The sequence below is a fragment of the Blennius ocellaris genome (assembly GCF_963422515.1).
Source record: "Blennius ocellaris genome assembly, chromosome: 1".
In the NCBI taxonomy this organism is placed as follows: Eukaryota; Metazoa; Chordata; class Actinopteri; order Blenniiformes; family Blenniidae; genus Blennius; species Blennius ocellaris.
In genome coordinates this window covers 22,843,691-22,864,262 of record NC_137650.1, presented here as the reverse complement: position 1 = coordinate 22,864,262, position 20,572 = coordinate 22,843,691, and the positions used below count along the sequence as shown (strand labels likewise).

General features: G+C 42.7%; 1 protein-coding gene across 1 annotated transcript; it reads left to right on the top strand.

Moving 5' to 3' along the window:
- The first annotated feature begins 10 nt into the window (after positions 1-10).
- znf821 (zinc finger protein 821) lies at positions 11-15,783 on the top strand. Its single transcript, XM_080496239.1, has 6 exons — positions 11-101; positions 8,379-8,510; positions 8,654-8,772; positions 9,831-9,929; positions 10,594-10,760; positions 12,040-15,783. Exons 1-6 carry the CDS (start codon positions 98-100, stop codon positions 12,986-12,988), a joined length of 1,470 nt encoding a protein of 489 aa, XP_080352365.1. The 5' UTR covers positions 11-97; the 3' UTR covers positions 12,989-15,783.
- Positions 15,784-20,572: the final 4,789 nt, after the last annotated feature.

Below are 20,572 nucleotides of genomic sequence, written 5' to 3'. Positions count from 1 at the left end.
CAGATCCCAGAGGTTTGAGCGACGCTAGGCTAGCTTCCAGTGGAGGAGCCCAGCATCACCGCAGACTGACTCCCACCTGATATGCGCTCTGGACACCATGGGTAATAGCTCACTCACAACACCTCCATGATCACCACTTACACGGCGAGGTGACTGCTCTTTAAATCTCCCTCATCGTTTTCTGTCTCGCTAATGAGCTCGCTTGCAATGGTCGTTCTCGCAGATGAATATAAAGGGCTACCGTTTGTTGGCATGATAGCCAGCTAGCTAAAACGCAATCTCCCTGCTGTCATTTGTTTAATTTGCAACCGTTGTTATAGACAGAGTGCGAGCTTTCTACATCAACGCGTGTCTTGTGAAGCGTTGTCTGGCGAAACGTGAATCATCGGCACGGCGATGTTATTTTGTTGAGATGGCATATTTTGGCACAACCCCGCGGAAGGGTACACTTCTGCGCTGTCGATGTCGTGCTGCGGTCGGTTTACTCGTGGCAGTCAGTGATGACGACTGCGTGCAATGTTATGGCAGCGGCGGTCCGGCGGCGTGGGGCGCCCCCTGGCGGCAGCTTGGCGACGTGAGGCGCCCCCGAGTGGCGGCGCAGGCGGACTGCACGACTGTACAGGTTGTGCTTCATCGATGCTTTATGAAATGTAAGAAGAGGCGCTGCAGCGGCCTTCAGTCCTCCAAAGCAGCCGAACAAACTGCACTTAACTCAGTCCACACCAGATACTAACAGCCTGCAATAACAGATCCTAATTCATGTTATTCCCAAAGTTTGATATGTTTTCACTCGTCGTTTTCATTCGTTCGTGTTTTCAATTGCGATTTATTGTCATCATGCTCAGATGAGGTGTCACCCTGAACCCCAGCTCTGTGGCATTGCTCAGAGGAGCCCCGCCCCACACTTGAAAACCACTGGCTTAATTGATAGATGAGATTAACTTACTGGAGAGCCTGAAATATGTTCTTCCATGCTTTAAAGGCGTCAAACCTTCTCACAACTTCTCCAAATCTTTGAAGAGATTTTGTTGTTAACGGTTAATAGCTGTTTTTGTCAAAACATTATATGTATATATATATAACTATATAATTTTTGGCCATTCGTTGATTGAAAACATTTTCTGAAGGCTTATTCTTGGATTATAGTTTAAATAGAACAGCATTATGGAAAACTGCTCCTGGTCTTATTCGGCAGTGAGTGTAGTTTGTGATCATTTTGTGTATCAAAGTTGTATGTTTATGCAGCCTGTTTCCATTCATTTGTGCTCATTTTACATCTTTGTTGCTGTTTCTTTGGGGGGGGTTCTTTAAAGTCCTGTGAGGTCATTTTATGGCTCATGGGTGATCGTGTTACACCTCTGCTCAGTTTGGGACTCGTCTTCTCTTTTGAGTCAATGTGCAGCCATTTGGTGAGTTTGTGAGTTTCAGGATCACTTCTGGATCTTTTTTTATTATTATTATTTAGATCCCCTGGGCTCCTGTTGCCCCCCTGCACCTTGGGAGACATTTAAATAGTCTGTACATGCTTTGGAATTACTAAATGCTTGAATGTGCTAAATTCAATGATGATAGTAACACATTCCTCAATACCTTAATTAATTAGTTATTTGGAGTGTTTGTGCTTTGGAGTATCTATTCATATTCAATTACACTTATACACATACAAATAACGCCGCGTAATCTACCCCTTTACTTTTAAAATATACGGATACAAAGGTATGGTAGCATATATCAGATGGCTGCTACACGTCATCATTTCCCCACATCCCCAGCAATGATGTCCAGTATACTGACACACCCTCTGCTTGGGACAACAATAACAAGCATTGTTTTTAAATGCCACATTAAAGCATACTCCACAATTTGACAATGTTTGTAATTCAGTGTGTTGTTTTCCTGGAGTTTACTTCCCATTCAGAAAAGCTGTGGTCAGTTTTACTTTTGACTTGATATTGGTTGAAATTACGCCATCTCTTAATGGTTGTTCAAGTCACCCACAAATATTTTCTGTAAAAAAACGAGCTTTTTGTTCCTTTTTAAAACTCTGTTGCCATTGCACCATCTGTCCACCAGAGAGCGCTAACCGTTGTTTCCGTTGTGAATTAGCCCTGTAGCTCATGAACAAGAAACAGTTTAAAGACCATTATGGGAAAAAACAACAACTTGCTGTGCATTTTAAAACAAATCTATTGTTGTCTATTGTGAATACTCTGCCTCTTTTTGACATGGTTTTATTCTATTCTAGATACATTTTGTTTGTTTGTTTTTTATAGGTTTGTAATTAATGCATACTTCAAAAGCAGAACTCACTATTTGTGTTTAAGCAACTTTAAAGTATTGGAAACAAGTATGCTTCTTTTACTTTCTTTTGTAAATCATGGCCTGATAAGTTTTTCCTAAGATATCTGTTCTGTGAAATTTGCTAAAATAGTAATGCAGGAAAAATTAACAATGCAAATTCCGTGACAAAGCACAATGTATTTTAAGTAACATGTTGTGCTTTTTATGGCTTATTTTGAGCTTTTGATCACATTTATTTGGAAACATGCAGATATCGGTACTGATGTAGATTACCACTACTGTAGAAGTTTTGTAAAATATCAGCTAGTATTGTGGGGGAAAAGTCCTAATTCAAAATAATAAATTTTCACTGCTAGGCCTTTTGGGAAATGCAATAATTGATTCTGTTATCAGCCAGTGGAACCAAATAATGATTGTTTGACAAAACAAGGGAAAATTGGCTTGAAGCACCATGTCTGAAAAGTAACATGTGCTCTTTAAACTTGTGCAAACTATTGTTGCCAGTTTATTTACCACCATAAACGTTTATTTGCCACTATAAACCCATTAGCCTATCCCCTCTGGTTTTCAAAGGGGTCTCAATATAACCATGGTAGTAATGAACACTGAATAAAGCCTGCAGAAACATACACAAACACCCTGTTCAAGACATTAAAATCACAATCTACATTTTTTAAATATTTTACTATCACTGTTTTATAGTATATGTGTATCTATTGGTGTTATTTAAGATGAAAACCTCCTGCAGAGTTTCTTGTATCCACCTGTTCTCCCACATGACTTGAACGCCCCGTAGTGTCTTTCATGGACGTTTCCCACAATTCATTGCGGCGCAGCGTTCGCGCACAGATCAGCTGAGCTCGTGCGTCGCTGCAGTGAGCGCGCGGTGCCAGCGGCTCGGAATCGGAGCGGCTCGGAGGAGCTCGGAGACGCTCGGCGTCTCCCTGGATATCATTTTTAACCCCCTCTGATCGGCTGGAGACGGGGTTTTCTTCTTTTTCTTTTAAGAAAGAAAAGAAAAAAAACAGCAAGAATGTGACTCTTATTTCTCCCCGTGTTTGGATTTTCCTTTTAAAAGAAAAAAAAAAATGTACCTCCGTGAACGGCCCTGCTCGTGCTGAGCGTGGTTTGGTCACATTGTTTGATCATCATCGGTCCCCTCGGTGCGGATTACACCTGGACCCGGGCGGAGAGGAGGCGTCCTGGCCGAGGACACCCCAGCTTGCTTTTTGATTTGTTTTTAATCGGGAGTGGACAGTAATATGTCCAGGCGAAAACAGACCAACCCCTTCAAAGTTGACTGTAGGTATTTCAGGTATCGACTCCCACTGTTTCAGTCGCATTCGTGTGTCACGTCCTTTCGCAGATGGCAGGAATATGTTATATATGTCGCGATTCGATTAAATGATTGATAACTGATCTTAGTTTTTTTTTTTTTATTGTTTTCGACTGCCAACATTTAAACATGGCATATTATTGGTTATTGTCAATCTGCTGTCCCTAATTGCTCATACATCGTTTATAATGATAATAGAGTTAGAAGCAAAACTGTAAACAAGAACAGTATTGTTACATTACTTGAGTGATGTTGTTATTTACACCAGGTACTCTTTATCAGAAAGCATCCAAAATATCTGTTGTTTACCTGTTCGAAGTATTTATGCGCAGGCAAACAAAGTACATCACAATTCAACCATGTGAAGCAGCTTTAGAAACATAGCAGAAGTTAATTACAATGATGTGTATATTTACAATCCATTACCTCCACCTCTGAATAATCCAGCAAAAGTCTTTGGAGAGGCGTGTTTGTGTTTGTTTCCTTTCATTATTCTGTGACCACTGCTACTTATATTTACTGTTAAATGACTAAGAATAGCAATAACGTATTAGGCAGATAACGTCAGTCTGGAGTAGAACTATACATAAGTGAATGAGTTGTATCATTTGTGAATGAGCACACTCAGTCGCTGTTGTAACTTTGCCAAACTCCCCAACTTCGACTGATGAGCTGTGATACTGCTCATCACCTGCATCTCCATGTTTTCTTGTGGCACAGTCCCGTTGCTCCTTTCAAACCGGTATCGATATCAGAGCGCCTCTGATAGTGATGTTTTGTATTGTGTTTGTGTCTCATTCTGAGTAACGAGCTGTGTTTCTAGGTTTTTGTTGAGTAACTGTGATGAGAGAGGTCAAGCAGATCTGCTCAGTCATTTTACTACATGCTTGAAAGGAAAGCAAGATGATATGAAAACATATCTGCCATTATTCAAATGTATTGTTTTCTGTTGAGGTGAGATAATGTTGTCTCAGAGGTTTATTGCTCTGAAACGTTTTTTTGATATGCCGATGTTCCGCGCACACAAACAATAACACCTCGTCTTTGTTTGCTGGAATAGAGACTGAAAGATTTAGCTGATTAACTGATGACAGTATTAGTTTTATGTAATAAATGCATTTCCTTATTTTGGAAGGAAATGTCACGTTTATGAGCAAAGATTCAATTCCTGTAGCCGAAGTGTGAGAAATCACTATGTTTTAAAATCCCATTAAAATGAGCAGTTTGAACAGGTGTCTTTTCGTGGCGAATTATTTTAAGCCAAAGAATCCCTCAATCACTTCACTGAATAATGTCAGATTTATTCAAAACAGGAGCGGCTTGCTTTTGGCCCTTGTGTCAGAATGTAGCTGTTGGTGGACGGCGTGCTGACTTCTGAAACTAGTTTCTGTCCTCTGAAGAGGATCGTCCAGTATAATCTACTGAAGAAATGCATTTCCGTGGCTCTGCTGTCTAAACATAGTTTCTCTAAACTGCAGTAGGAATACATCTCACACTTGTAGCTGCACTAATCCCTGACAGCTAATGAGCTCTATTCTTGCTCCAAACACCAACAGGAGTCCAGAGCGGGAAGAGAAAAAGCTCTGTCCCACAATAACACACGTTTGTGCTCTCGATGCTGCAGCGATGTAAAAAGTTCTAAGACCCAGACGCACCCTCCCTCTTGAGTTCGGAACCGGAGTGAATCCAAGCACTCTTTTGTACTTTTCTTCATGCTTTTGTCTTGACTCTTTCACTTGTTTTCTTTCTTGTCAAGTATGAATTGCATGCACAGACTGACAGACCAGACAGGGACAGAGAACGTTTGACGGGCAGGAGGCCTCGCACGCACGCACAGACACGCACACACACGCACAAGCAGAGGGATTTCCAGACAGTACTTTTAAAAAAAATGTGAAAATGTCATGTGGCGGCAAATGCCACAGGAGTCCAGAGGTTAAACATATGACTTGTTGTTTGTGCAGTGAGTTCGCACCAGGAGCCGAACCGGCCGCGGAGATCTGGAGAACAGAGTTGAATCACTTTATGCCATCAGTGATATTAGGTCAGCGGTTAATCAGAGTGGCAATTGATCAGATGTCTGGCCGTCCATCCTCCCAACTGGGGCCCCAGCACTTCCTGCAGATTCAGACAGTGTTGTGTGTCTGCGTTTGTGTGTTTTTAGGAGGGGACGGCGGCGGTGGTGGAGAAGGAGAAGGAAAGGGGGGGGGGTTCTTTGAATTCAACAGGACCCCCATTGCTTGGTGTTTGAGTAGAGTTGTGGCATTCTGTCTTTTGTCTGTTTTGTTTTGCATCCTACCCCCTCCACCACCAACACCCTGTCTCCCCCCACGACTCCCCTTCTCCCTCTCTCTTGTGTGTGTCTGTTGGCTGATGAGTTTGTCTCTTTGTCTGGATTCAGTCAGACACTGCGTCACCTCCTGCCTACAGACACACAGACTCAGAGATAACATCACAGTGGCAGAGACTGAGGGAGGGAGGCAGTCGGGAAGGGGGGGGGGGGGACAGATGTACAGACAGAACCCGAGCAGCGGGGGGGAGGGGGTATCTCTCACACATCAATCACTGGCTATGTGCCCGAGAAGCCAGCTTGTTGTAGTAGTTCATAGTTCAGTTCTCCGACCCACTCCACCGCTGCTAATGAATGCTGGGATTTCTATGGGAAAAGTGTTCAAACTGCATTCACATACCAAGTTCTCACAAGTGGCCAAGGAAGAATGACAGACCTTACGATTAGACTTGTTTTCATCACTTGGAGAGTGAGAGTGTGTGTGTGCATGCAATAGTTCAGGATTGTGATGAGGGCTGTAATTACTTCTGTCAGTCTCAGGTATCTGAAGTCAGAATCTCTCGCTCTCCTCTCTGATTTCTGTTAATGGAGACAAAGCACACCAGGGAGGAAAATTCAATTCTCGACTGCCATTAATTTTAGCTGTTTGAAGTGGAATCGTCTTATGTGTGAATGCCAGATGAGCTTCTTTAACAAAATCTGTCTCTACTGAGGCAGTGTTGGCAGTTGAATACGCAGTTACAGGGTCAAGTGTATTAGGAAGAAAAGTGGAGGGATTGTGTCGCATCCTGCGGCCAAAAATGCCACAATAAAACGGCTTCAGCACAAGCTGAAATAAGCCACATATGGGCTGTCATGTTATGGTACTTCATCCTCCCCCTCAGAGCTGATGGTATAGATATGGAAGGAGTCGCAGCTACATATACGCAGGGAGGACAGAGGGCGAGCCAGGCTGTTCAGTGTGTGGGTGGTAGGGAGAGAGAGAGAGACGCCGAGGAGCTCGGCAGTTAGCTCGAGGAAAAGATGCAGGCTGCTTCCCCCGTGGGACTGCAGCATGGATGTCAGAACAGCAAGCATGTATTCTGCTTGGGTGTATGTGTGTGAAAAAGTGGGGGGTTGGGATGCAAATGAAGTTAATGTGCATGCATGGATGTCAGTGAGCTCGCCTCACTGGCTTAGCATGCATTAAGAATCTGTTGGAGGGTTGACGTGAAACCAGCCAGACCTACGAGGAAATACTCGATTGTTTCCAGCATGAGTGCCGTTAGAGTCTTTGGCAAGAATGTAGAATTATTATTAACTTTGACTCCGTTGACATATTGCTTCACTTTGATTGGTCTTGTGCTTCTGCTAAAAATCATTGTTACAGATCAGATGCTTCGAGCACATTTTATGTCTTAATATTAGTCTCAATGTCATACAGGGAATTAAACCGGTATCAGCTGTAGGTGAATGTCCAAAAAGCAGGGTCGTCATTTGACAAGTCCATATCCTATCAATCGCTCACACTAATGTATAATTATTCATCCGCTGACACCACAATAAGTATTGGTTTTAATAGTGGGGAAGAAGCTGTGGTACCCTAAAAAGGGAGAACATTACAATTCTTTCCAGATAGACCCATTCATGAATTCAAAACAAGGTCTTTAATCGTTAAGTCTTTAGCAGTCAACCACCAGGCATCACAGGAGACACGGTACTGTATCATGGTGTACTTATCACGAACAAACTGTAAGGTACAGCATCTCTGGTCCAGTCCTGTTTAAAGTGTGCATGCAGCATCAATTAAAGACATCCAGACATGCTGAAATGTATTAAATCTATTCAGGCAATGTCTGTCTAAGATATGAATGTTCTGACACATAATTAATCCACGTTAGATGTTAGAAGTTTGTTTTTTGGGGGAGGTTTTTTTTTTTTGCCTCTTTTGATAACAGTGTGAAGAACACATACATCTCCATGTGGAAATACCAGTCAGACTGTTTTGTTGCCAAAACAGCTCAAGGCATGGTGTCTGTCACAAAGTTCCCTTCAGATCCTTTAAGTTCTGAAAGTTTAGAGGTGTGGCCTTCATGAGACCACGTACCTCAGCGAGACTCTAAACTGTTTGCTGCCTTACATGGACCACGCGGTCTGCAGTCTCACCGTCACAGTGTGGCCATTGTCAGATGTTCTTCAGCTTATTGTTTCTGCTCTTAAAATATTAATTTGCTCCCGAATAAAGTCAAGCTCAGGACCAGGTGCTTGGTGTTATTTGCTTTACCTGCACGTGGTCACAATGTATAAGGCAGATTGTTGTATCCCAGGTTCACAGAGGTGAGGAGACCTCATTACTAATGCAGCACATGTTCCTCAGCTGCACTCCTCCATCTCTCGATCAGTCAGAAAAGCCTTCTATACTCTCCATAAGTGCCTACAACCTAATGGCAGCGACTCTCTTTGTATCTTCAGGGCCATTCCACACTTCAGGCATTCCAGGACTTCAGCACACCATTAACATGGACGGCAGAGACGAATTCACCGAAGACAGTGAATGCTGCAGTAACAACTCCCAGGAAATCCAAGGGCAGGACAGCCTCTCAGGTACGGGACGGCGTCACGGGACAGGGACGGCCTGGGCGGACTCGGCGGGAACGTCCTCGGACTGAGGGGTGTTAGTGAGAATAAGACCTGCTCTGTGTTCTGTTGTCTTGTCTGTATTGATAGGGCTGTGTTTGCCTCCATAGAAGACAGCGATAGCGACCCTGACAACCACTGTGAAGACTCGTCGTCCAACGCCTCAGCCGACGACCACATGACCACTAAGAGAACACAGTGCCGCCTACAAGGAGCGGGAGTCAAAGAGGTGAGAGCAGAGTGGAACGGCCACCACACAAATTCATGCGCTCCAGTAATATAAACTGCTTTCAGCTTGGGGCTTTTTAAAAAAGATGCCATTACAATAGCAGTGCATTCCTTTCTTTTAAATCACGTATACATTCCACTATAAGCGGCCATGCTGGAGCGTGAGCATCGCACAACGCCCTACAAGTGATTGACAAGGATCTGCCCTGTATCTCTGCAGGTCATCTGCTTCTTTGTGAGATGTGTCATTGAATAATGAGGTAGACGTGGCAGTTTTATGTTGGACAAATGTATGATGGAATGTTTATATTGCATGTTGTCCAGAAGTGATGGAAACACAACAGTGAAATGGTCCTTACCCAGGTCTCCAGTTGCCAGGATGTTAAGCACATTTGTTTTTCTTTACAATGCCATTTAGAATTGTTCTCATTTTTAGGGTAGATATAAGTCAAAACCATATTTCTGGAATAAATGGTTTGACTGAAGAAAGTGCTTGTACATCTTCCTAAGAAATCAGAGCGGAAGGAAACAAATTAAATAAAGATGGGTCTGATAACCAAAATATATCACTCTGATGTTCAGAAATAAGTGTTTCACCTCACCAGACAGCCCCGAAATGAGGGAATATGTTTCATGCTTGGACCTTCTGTGTTTGAGTCACATCTGTGACAGCAAACAGCATCATGTCACGGAGCAGAGAAATCTGACAAACTGCAGTGAGTCACTGACGGTCTGACACTTGAAACATCATCACACGTTTGCAAAAATGTTTCAAAGGAGCATCGGATGAATATGAAGCGAGTCGTGACCCCACCGAATGCTCAAATTAGTTTTGTAGTTAAGGTTCCAAATTTAACTCCTGGAATTATGATTAATTCTAATTCTTTGTATTGTATTTCATCTTTGGGAATAATCCTAATTGTGATATTAAATTAATCTGAAGTAAAGACATTTTTGCTGAGAATTGAATATTTACCAAAAGAAAAGAACATTGTGATGTCGGTGTTTGCCTGACTCGTGTTCCTGAAAAGTGTTTTAAAGTAACTTGATTCTCCTCAGGAGAGCGAGGAAGGGACAGACCACAGCAACGGCTTTGTTTGCCCTCTCTGCACGCTGGATTTCAGCAGCCCCGAGAAGCTCATCTCTCATGTCTACCAGGTGAGAAAAACACCTTCTCCTCTCCTGCTCTCACCCCATACACAACCACTCAGATGTGTGCTTACACATCTTCTAATAGCTTGGACCAATCACAGGTCAGACCTTCAAAATCAGAGCTTCAGTGAATAAATAAGTGACGTGTTGTCCACCACTTTAAAATCTGGAGCTTTTTATCATTATATTGTAACTACGGTAGTGTCTTTTAACAGTTGTGTTTTGTACAGTGACTTTAGATTATTATTACTATTGTTCTTATTATTATTATTATCATCATCAAATGGCTGAACATTGTCTTAGCGATATTGAGAAATTGGAATAAAGTTGTTCTTATTGCACGGTACACTTAGAATGAGACAAAAAGATGAAATCTATAAAAAATAAGGATAGAAACTATAGATAGAAACACATTAAACTTATCCAAATGTACAAGTATACTGATATTGTATCGTGATGATAGTTTTATCTCAAATCAAAAACTGTCAGGATAGAAGTGGCTACTAACTTCTTTTGTTTATTTCATTACTGCAATGATCATTTTAGTGTTAACAGATCAGTCAGTTTCTTTTCCAAATTTTGAGAAGCAACTGAAGCAAAATGTACTTTGCGTGTCGGCGCGTTTCCCGTCCTTATCTTGCTCTGCTGTTTTTTTTTTTTTTTTTGACAGCACACAACAATGATGAACAACACCAAGAGCTATGTGTGCCCAGTGTGTGGGCGAGCCCTGAGTTCGCCTGGCTCACTTGGACGGCATCTTCTCATCCACTCTGAGGACCGCCTCTCCAACTGCGCTGTCTGTGGCGCACGCTTCACAGACACCAACAACTTTAACAGGTTCAGCTCTTCTCTGCTGCAGCTTCTGTCTCAAGTTGATTTTGGACGGTTTAGATGTGACCGTATCGATATAGCCGCACTATTATATTATTTAAGTCTCCGTCTACTGATAATGAAATCTGTAGGGTTTTTTTTTTTTTACTTTGACTTTTCTGTTTTATGATACATTTGAATTCATTTTAAATCAATACCTCAATGTTGCAGCTGAAAAAGTATTGTCATCAGGACACAATAACTCATTAAGTTATTCATGTTGTAATTTTGTAGAACATGAAAAAAAAAAACATGAACATAAAGGAATAATTGGCAGACCACAGTCATTCAAAAGAATCATTTGTAATATAGATGATGAAGTCGTTGAATCTCGTCAAAACTGTGCACTGCGGCTCTTCAAGTGGGAGATTAGGCAGAATGTGGAACATGAGGGATGAATAAAACAAGTACTGTACTCGAATGACAGATTTAATGGAAATAAACTTGCACGTTGCCTAGCAACTGCCATTACATTTCAATTTATAACGGCACGAATAAGGTCAGGATACATAGTAGAAGCAGGAGCAGCACAAAGAAAAGCAGAGAAGCGAGAAGCTGTGAGCTGCTGTACTTTTTTTTTTCTTTTTCCTAAAAGTCGATATTTCCTTAGCTGATACGTTTAAAAACTGTATCTGAAAGGTGTATTAAAGTGGCATTAAAAATGGCAGAAATCTGCCTAAGAAACATACTTTTTGGTCCCGGTCCTTCTAAAAACAACCATCTTCCTCTCAGGCTGTGAACAGTGTGCTACAGTTATTTATCTTCTGCCTGCAAGTTATGTGCACAGCTCTGAAACAAAGAGTTTGGGAACTGACTCATCTTTTCCTATTTGGATAAAAATGGTTTCAAATCATGTCAAGAACGGCAGATTGTTCCCAGAAGCTCAAACTCACTGTTGTCTAAAAATATGAGGCCGTACACTCCAGGTTACACGTACAAGCTGTCAAACGCACTGACTGTCAAACTGAAAAGCTTCGATGCTTTGGGCCTTTGTTTTTTCAGTCGTTGCGGCAGACTTCGTGGAAATAACTGGAACTTACTATTTTTGCTATGGATTTTCCAAATGATATCACTCACGATGCAAATATAAAGTAAAAGACGAAAACCACAAAATGACATGAAATGCTTGAAATGTTTGGCACATTCGAGACTAGCTTAGTGGCGATCCCTTGAAAATAATACGGAAAAAGCAGTCAAATGTGTGTGAGGAAGCCGTTGTGTTACTCATTGCTGCATTCTGCCGTAGGGAGAAGCTGAAAGATGTCCTCGACACGAGCAGGATCGATTTAAGCTGTGTGAGGGACCCCTGCTCCATGCCTCAGTCCCTCTCCAGCAGCCCGATGAGCAGCCCGGGCAGCGCCTCGCAGTCCTGTCATGGAGCCGGCCCCAGCCCCGGCTCGTATCCGGGCCCTCGCTCGTGTCAAGCGCCCGGACCCAATCTCAGCCTGTGTCAAGGCCAGCGCTCCTGCCAGGGGCCCGGCCCCATCGCGAGTCCGTGCCAAGGCCCCAGGCCGTGTCACGGTCCGGGATCGGACCAAGGACCCTCGTTTCCTTCACTGCCCGACGGCCTCCTGTCTGAGGGGCCGTCACTCGCGTCAATCCCCGATGCTCTTAACTCCTCTTCCTCGAGCCTTCCTCCTATCCCTGACATCTTGAGCCCAATGCCGGTGTATCCCGCCGGAGTGCTGCTGGTGTGCAACAGCTGCGTGGCCTATCAGCAGCTGGTGGAGGCCCAGTCGCCGATGCGTAAATGGGCGCTGCGGAGGAAGAACGAGCCCTTGGAGGCCCGTCTGCAGCGTCTGGAACGCGAGCGCACGGCCAAGAAGAACAAGCGGGCCTGCGAGACGGAGGACGAGCGGGAGATGAGGCGGCTGCGGGACCGCGAGGCCAAACGCATGCAGAGGATGCAGGAGTCGGAGGAGCAGCGGGCCCGCAGGCTGCAGCGAGACAGGGAGGCCATGCGTCTGAAACGGGCCAATGAGACGCCGGAGAAGAGGCAGGCCAGGCTGATACGGGAGAGGGAGGCGAAGAGGATCAAGCGGCGCTTGGAGAAGATCGACCCGGCCCTGAGGACGCAGATCGAGCACGACCCGGCGGCGATGGCGGCCCTCACGGCCGACATGAGTCTCTTCCAGTTCCCCTGCCCGATGCCCGTGTCCTCCATCGATAACGGACTGTTCATGAAGCTGCCGTGAGCAGAGCGCCGGGCCGCCAGAGAGACCGCCAGCGAGCTTCTCGCAGCACCGGCAGCCTCTGCACTGCCCCCGTCGGGCTGTTGTGGTCTCTGTGAACCATTCCCTGCTGGTTTCTAACAGCTTCACATGCAAACTGCATTTTTTGTTTGCTAAATACAGCAGCAACAATGACAAAAAAAAACTAAAAAAAACTTGTTAAATTCCTAATTTATTAGTCAAGGAGACCTTGGAAACAGGGTCGCGAATGTTTCATATTTTGTGGACGACTATTTCAGAGCATGTTGTAAAGAGATTCATCTGTTTGTCGATGGACGAGCAGATTCGACGCGGTTTTCATTCTCATCAGAGCAGTTCTACTTCCTCTGAGGAAAAGAAGTTTTTGCACATGGACCTCCAGTAAACGGGGAGCGGGGACTTCGTAGCCGCAGCCCCCTCCTGCCCAGTGACTCGCATTTCGTCGGTAGCTACACCTCTCCCCCTCTTCAAGCTGCTACCGTGGGTCCCCGGGACGTTCACCTTCAGTCAAACTACCTCAACTGGCGTCGTGGTGGCGCCCTCTGTCCTGTGGCTTACTGCGTTCCAACTCCCAAGCTTCCAAAGCTCCACGTGTTACTGTCCACCACTCCAGGGGATGCAGGTTGTTTTTACACCTTTTCCGTTCGTACTTTTCTTTTCAGGCACTTTAATAGGACGCAAACAATCGACGAGAGCGACTGGATTCACAAGCCCATCGGTGGAATCTTCCTTTACGGAGCAGCTCTTGAGTGTTTGCCCCATTGAACAAACCCGGCGTTGAGCAACATTCCCCCTCGTCTCTTGAGTTGTACATTTGCCTCTACATTGTGGTTGCCAAGGTTTTCATGTTGTTGTTTCGTTTGTTCTCTACACTCTGAATAATTTGCCAATGTCATTTCTTTTTTTTTTTACATTTTTTGTACTTTCCGTTACAGAGCTTTTCTCTGCCTCATGAAATCTCAGTCTGCGCTGCTGTTACTCGTACTGTATTATACATTAGTTACCTCTTACCTGTTTTTTGGGGGCTCATTACGTTCAAGGAATGTTTGTGCTCAAATGTTCCATTCAGTGGTTACGTCGAAACAGGATCTGACACATTACCTGTTGACCTCAGACATTGTCGCATTACTTGAAATCTACCTGCAAAGGCGTGTTCGTTTTCTCTGATTATGATTTCAAGGTGAAATTGGGTTTATGTTGGCAATCATATGTCGATAATGCAAACTGTGCTTTGTGCAATTTGTGTAGCACCCACATGCTTTGTAAAGCTGCACGACCACTTCAAGTTACTTCTTCGTCAGCAGAAACATATTTATTAAGCTACTTTACAGGTGGAAAGTATTTAACAAACCAACACAGGTGTTTTTGTTTTGTTTTATTTTTTTTAAAAGTTTTTGTCAAGTCAGTGGGCAATGGGGCTAATCTCATGTCACACACAACCCATGCATACCAGGAGATTTTATTAACCTTTATTCATAACCTCATTCCAGCACATATTTACGCAATATGATGTGAATAGATTTTTTTTCTTGTGAAAGTGTTTAGAGTATGTTGATATCCAAATTTGTTTGTAATGTTTGAATTCGAGGCCATGTTTGGATGTCCCTCATTTTGATTTCTCGTCTGTAAAAGTTTTACCTCCAAGTTTTTTTCCCTTTTTTTTTTTTGCTTCTCCAGATGCAAACCGTTGCAGTGTCAGTTGAGCAGTGTCAGAAACGAGGACGAGCGTTCTGTTTGAGTCACTCCTAGATGAGTCGGTCTACCCGCCGTTTGTTACAACACATTCAACGGAGGAAAACAACTATAGATAAGAGATATATATGATATGTAAGGGACTTTTGGTTTAATCCTCGGAGGCTTTTCTAGGAGTGCATCAAACCTCTATGCAACAGATGTGTTATTTATTAAGGGAAATTAATTCACTTTTCACTGAAACTATGCAGAATGCAACTTTAATTTTAACAGGCGTCAACGTGAAGAGTTCCACTTCTCAGGCAATTTAACTCAGTGAGAGGGCTCCGAGCCCCGACACGGCAACCCGCTCCACGCTGTTCATTTATAGAGCCGTCGTCTGATGCGACGGGGTCCATTTTCAGGCAGTCGTATTCCTTTTTTCCGGAGACACTTTGTCCCCCGCAGTTACGTTTTCTCTTCCGAGTTCAGCACATAAAAGCAACAGGGTCTCGCTGCCAGCCTCCTCATGACGCACTCGACCAAGGGCAGATCAGGCTTCAGGTGTCACCTCTCTCTCTCTCAGACTATGAATACTGGGTATTCTTAGAGGTTGCTCTTTGAAATTGCTGTGATCCCATTTCCTCCTGCAGTGAGATAATGGGACGGAAAACTCCCGCGTCTTGTGTTTGAATATATTGCTGCACAGGAAGTACAGTGGGCCGGGGTGGCGGTGGTCTTTACGAGCAGTCCTCTCGGTATGAATTAGGTAAGCACTGCATGTGGTGAAACTGCACTTGTCCTAGAATGGTTCAATATGAGCTTGTGTTCTACTGTTAGTTTATGCCTGCCTGTTTTATACAGTTTAATCAAAAGATGTTGTTGATAATGTTGGCCTTTCTATATCAATTCTTTCAGGATTTTATCTCGATGTCCATGTTTACAAAAACAAAGTCTCTCTAAACAAGGCCAAATGAATGAGCTACAGTGACAACATGCTACGTTGTGATATCAATGCATTCTCATTGGACGGCACTTTGGGTCGCCGTCCTCTGTTACTGGATTAACAGATGTACAGACCATGATGCTATCTGGTGAAGAATGTGGAAATAAACATTGAATTTATTATAATGTGAGTGACTTGCATTGTTTCTTTCTACTGTCATGTTTGTGTAAGTGAAATCCATTTACCTCAGCTTTATTTTTGTTTTCTAACCTCAGTAAAACCATATATATACACGTTTACATGTGGTTTGTGGTTCATGTTAATTCAGTTTGTGTGTTACTGTTATGTGAAAAGGGATTTTACAAGGTTTAAAAGTCCTCATACATAATCATAAAACCCCCAAAAGGCTGAACATTTTTAAACCATAAAAAAAACTACTGTAAAGTTAGAGTGATTAGTACATCTATATGTGCAACCTAAAGTTTTGCATGAAAATGATCCCTGCATCTTTTTTATTTTAATGCAGACCCTAACAGACGAAGGGCTAATCCGCTCTGATGACTACATACTGAATTACTGCTCCTGGAATAAAACAGATGGTGGTCGTCTAATCTAAATGAAACAAAGGACAATTTTTTTCAAATAAATATATGAAAGTATAGACTTAAAGAAACACAGAACACAAATAATCATTTATATTTGTATATATATTTATATATATTATGTGTTTACTTAACAAACATGATAAATGCAATGTCTCGAAGTTAGCTGTAACAATAAAAATACAATATCTTTGTGTCCTTAAAGTACATAGAATTAAAACAGCAAAAAAAAAAAAAAAAAAATGCTCTAAGTAGTTCACAGAGAGGTACAAATATACAGTACAAATCTAGTTTATTCAAAAAGGGTAGAAATGAAAATGCAACAAAATAGAGATATTAATGCTTTGTTAAAGTCAGGTAGGTATAGGGTATCTAAGGGAGCACTTTGGGTCGACAACTCTAAGGCTTCTGATAAAGATCAATACATATTGGTACGGCCATACAATATTAAAACTCACTATACAAAGTTCATACAACCTGGATTATACTTGAGGATTGAATGGTACATTTACATAATTGCATATATTTTGCAGATTTAGGCATTTGAAGAAAAAAAGAAAAAGAAAAGAAAAAGCATTTTTTTGTTTTTGTTTTTGTCAACACGTTACATGAAAAGCAGTGTCACCTTGTGCGAAAGAAAAAAAGTACAATGTCAAATCTGAAAATACACAGACTTCTTTAAAACTTTCAACCAACCTCATGACGAAATTCAACATCGGCGAGACCAAAACCATCCTAAGTTCACTTTTGAACACCGGATCAATGGAAAAGTAGTTCCCGCAAAAACAACCAAAAAAAAAAAAAAAACCATTAGCAACGCCACAGGATACATCGTTGCGTTACCACCCCAGGAAATGTGATTTATTCAGTTGTTCGAAGCCCACTTCCTATTGTCCAGAGACCGTTACAGAGCACAAGACATCAAACACAATCCAGTAATTCTAGTGATTTAAAAAAACAAAAAACAACCTACAGCTCTTGTGCAACAACGATAATAAAACAGATCTGTGCATGTCCGTCTCTGCATGTGTGGAATTGATGGATGGCGCTCCAGAGCCGACACTCCCGGCGTCACCTTGTTAAAAAGACAAACAACAAAAAGTGCAGAGAAGAGCATCGATCTGTTTCACTTCCATATACTGAAAATATGGGAGTTGGATTTCAGGTGTGAGCATATAGAATGTAATAAAAAAAACGTATCGGAGTAGAAAATAAACATAACGTCTGATCCAAAGGGATTTTCATTCCCGTGACACCTCAAACATGGCTGCTGATGAGCAGAACAATAGTGTCGAGCCTCGACATGTCCCATTTGCTCTCGTACAACCTGAAAGAGGGAAAGCAGTCTGCCGGAAACATTTCTGTTCCACACATTGTACAAAGCGGTAATTTAAGGCATTATCGACAAGCATCGTCAAAGCTATCTATACAAAAAAAAAAAAAAAAAAAATACATCTATCTACAAAAACACACAACCGACGATTTCTCCATGATTCTGTGTGCTTTACATTTCGAAACGCTTCAATTTACCAACAGATTCAAAACACTGTAAAGGAGGGCATTTTTTTTTTCTTTCTTTTTTTTTTTAGTGCAATTACTTACAGCAACAGACTATCAGTGGTGTGAATGAGATTCATCACACATCTTGGTTTGAGTCGAGGGCAAAACCTGAAAAAGGCTCACGGTAACACGGGGGTGGTCTTTGCTGTGAGAGTCAACAGGAGGTAAAGTCACTGGTGGCACTGCTCGCACCAAATAAAACCCCAAACACATCTTGACCTACAACACAAAGTTGAAGTGGCTTTGGCAAATCCTGCCCCCCCTAAAAAAACAAACAAACAAACAAAAAAAACGGATACAAATCTGAGAGACACTCATCTTGAGTGATTTGGCTTCGAATCTGTGGCTTTGTAAAAGAAAAGAAACGTTTACTGATCTGTCACTCAGCACTGTGCTATAAAGACAAAGGAGCGTAAAACAGAAAGTTAAACATGTCTACAAATTCATTTCTGAAACGTTACGGGTGATTTAAAGCAAAAGTCCCACAAACAGACATCGGCATAGAACGACTGCATCGGGCAACCTGCCTCGCGGCTCCGGAGAGCCGCACGTAAGACAAAAAAAGAAGGGTAACAATACTGAGGTTACTGCATAGAGGGTGCCAAGACTGTGTGAAATGTTTTCAGGTCTTAAGTATATTGCTTACAGTGTGAACGAAGCTGAAGGTGGTGAGTGTGTACGAAATGTGTCAACTGTAATGAAAACGGAGCTTTCAAAAAAAAAATTTTAATAAAATATCGTCTCACTTGTTCAGTCTAATTAATGCAGGATCAACTGTCGACTGCATCCCCCTTGGAGAATAGTTCAATGTCAGCCTCTCCTTTAAAGCTGAGACGGACAACTTTGATCAGTCTGAGGGAAACTAGAATATATTATGATTAGAGGCACCCATTTTAAATTAAAAAAAGGACTAATTTTGATGATGTGCATGCATTCGACAGTTTATAAACAAACTAATTCGGTGAGTTATCAGTTGACACTTGGGTCGAATGTGGTTAAAATGACAATCCTGTAATAGCAGATATAACGTCAGGCTGCCTAATCAAACCACTAAGATTCACACGCACAGACCTTCATGACACTGCCTGAGCCTGATGGACAAGTCGGTTTTACAGCTGAAGACTGTAACTCACTGCTGCTCCTGTCTGAGGACGAAAATGCATGAATCTCTCAGGTACACATTTTGTTTTTTTGATGGGAATGTCCGCATGAGGAATGTAGCCTGATTAGAAACCTCTGGATGATTTTATATGTGGTCTAATTGCACTTGTCAATCTCATCCTTTTGGCTTTTTTTTTTTTCAGTGACAAACAGTAAAAAGTACTTCAGAAGGAATAAACTGCAGCATTCATCTTGGCTAATTTGTAAACAGTTAAAAATGCAAGTCAGTTTTTGTTTTTTTTGTTTTTCCTCTTACCACAAAACACCAACAATACTTCAAACATATTCCCTTCATTAAAAAATAAACATTTACTCTACTGCAATTCCTATTTTCAAGGTCAGTAAGTGTTGAATGACATCTGCTATATGTGCAATACACGACAATCGTACAATCCACTGGACAAAAGAAACGCTGGTAACAAAAAGCAAAGAAACAAGTGGGATCTGAAACGAGGAGGCCAAGAAGAAAACAACCAGAGAATTATTTCAAATTAATCAAAGAAAAGGGGGGGGGGGTTCTGAAGATACACTCCTGACAAAGCCGTGCGTTTGTGTAAAACTACCGAATCACCGGAAAAGAGTCGTGCATCTCCGTCAGTCAGTAAAATGCGACAGATCCCACTTTGCAGGTACGGCGATGTATAACGGCCCCACAGCGAGGGGTTTTAAGGGAAAGTCAGTACAACGCAGAGGGGGAAAATCCTGCTAAACAAAAACAACAACCAAAAAGCAATATATATATATATAACAAAGCAGCTATTGCATTAATTTGGTAACTTAAGATGAAGCCTTAGCTGAGAACAATGAGATTGCGTCATGCAGCCTCCTCATGCAACACGGTGCCCTGGCACTACCAGACCACTACCGCTCTGGCTCCCGGAGGTTCTGGTGGGAGCACATGAGAACGACGGGGTGTTGTTCCTATGGTTCATATCCTCGGGTGGCTTTAATATCCATCAGTCTGAACAGGGAAGCTCTGAGGTGAGGGTTGGGGGGGGGGGGGGGGGGTTAAAGCAGTGTCACAATGATCCACGGACACAGCTCATCTCTGCACTGAGAAACAAATGCATACATACAAACTGGTAACAAATTAAAAGGAAAAACCGACTGATTGTTCCTCTCCAGCGGTTATAATGATCTGGGGAGATTTTAGCGACGCGGCTGAGCACTGAGTTGTTGAGAAGTGTACGCTCCTTAGAGAGGAGAGCCAGATGGATTAAAAATGTGGACGCCGTTGGACATTTACCATGCAGCCAACTCAAACATGACCCCCAAAGTCAATTCAAGACCACCTGGATATATATTCCCCTTGATGAACTGGAGACAGCTCAGCTGGGAGACACATTGGAGTAGGCTGAGGGAAGTGGGAGTTGTCTGGGCTCCTCTGTGGTCTTAATGCCACCATGACAACATTCTAGACTACAAAGCTGGATCAATAAATAACACTGGTGAAGGTTGTTCTCAATAATCACCTTCAACCTACGATGAAGCATTTCGATCATGATCACAGTGGTTGTTCCCCTCCAGATTGTTAGAACGGTCACTGCAGGTGCGAAACACGTGAAGATGGGGTAGATGGTGCGTTGCGGCCTCTTTGTTTAGCTCTCCGCCGCCATGAAAACGCCAGAA

Excerpts from the sequence above, each read along its gene's own strand:
- znf821 (XM_080496239.1), top strand. Across the intron at positions 8,773-9,830 it reads AAGGAGCGGGAGTCAAAGAG|GAGAGCGAGGAAGGGACAGA; the intron begins GTGAGAGCAGAG and ends GATTCTCCTCAG. Across the intron at positions 9,930-10,593 it reads TCATCTCTCATGTCTACCAG|CACACAACAATGATGAACAA; the intron begins GTGAGAAAAACA and ends TTTTTTTGACAG.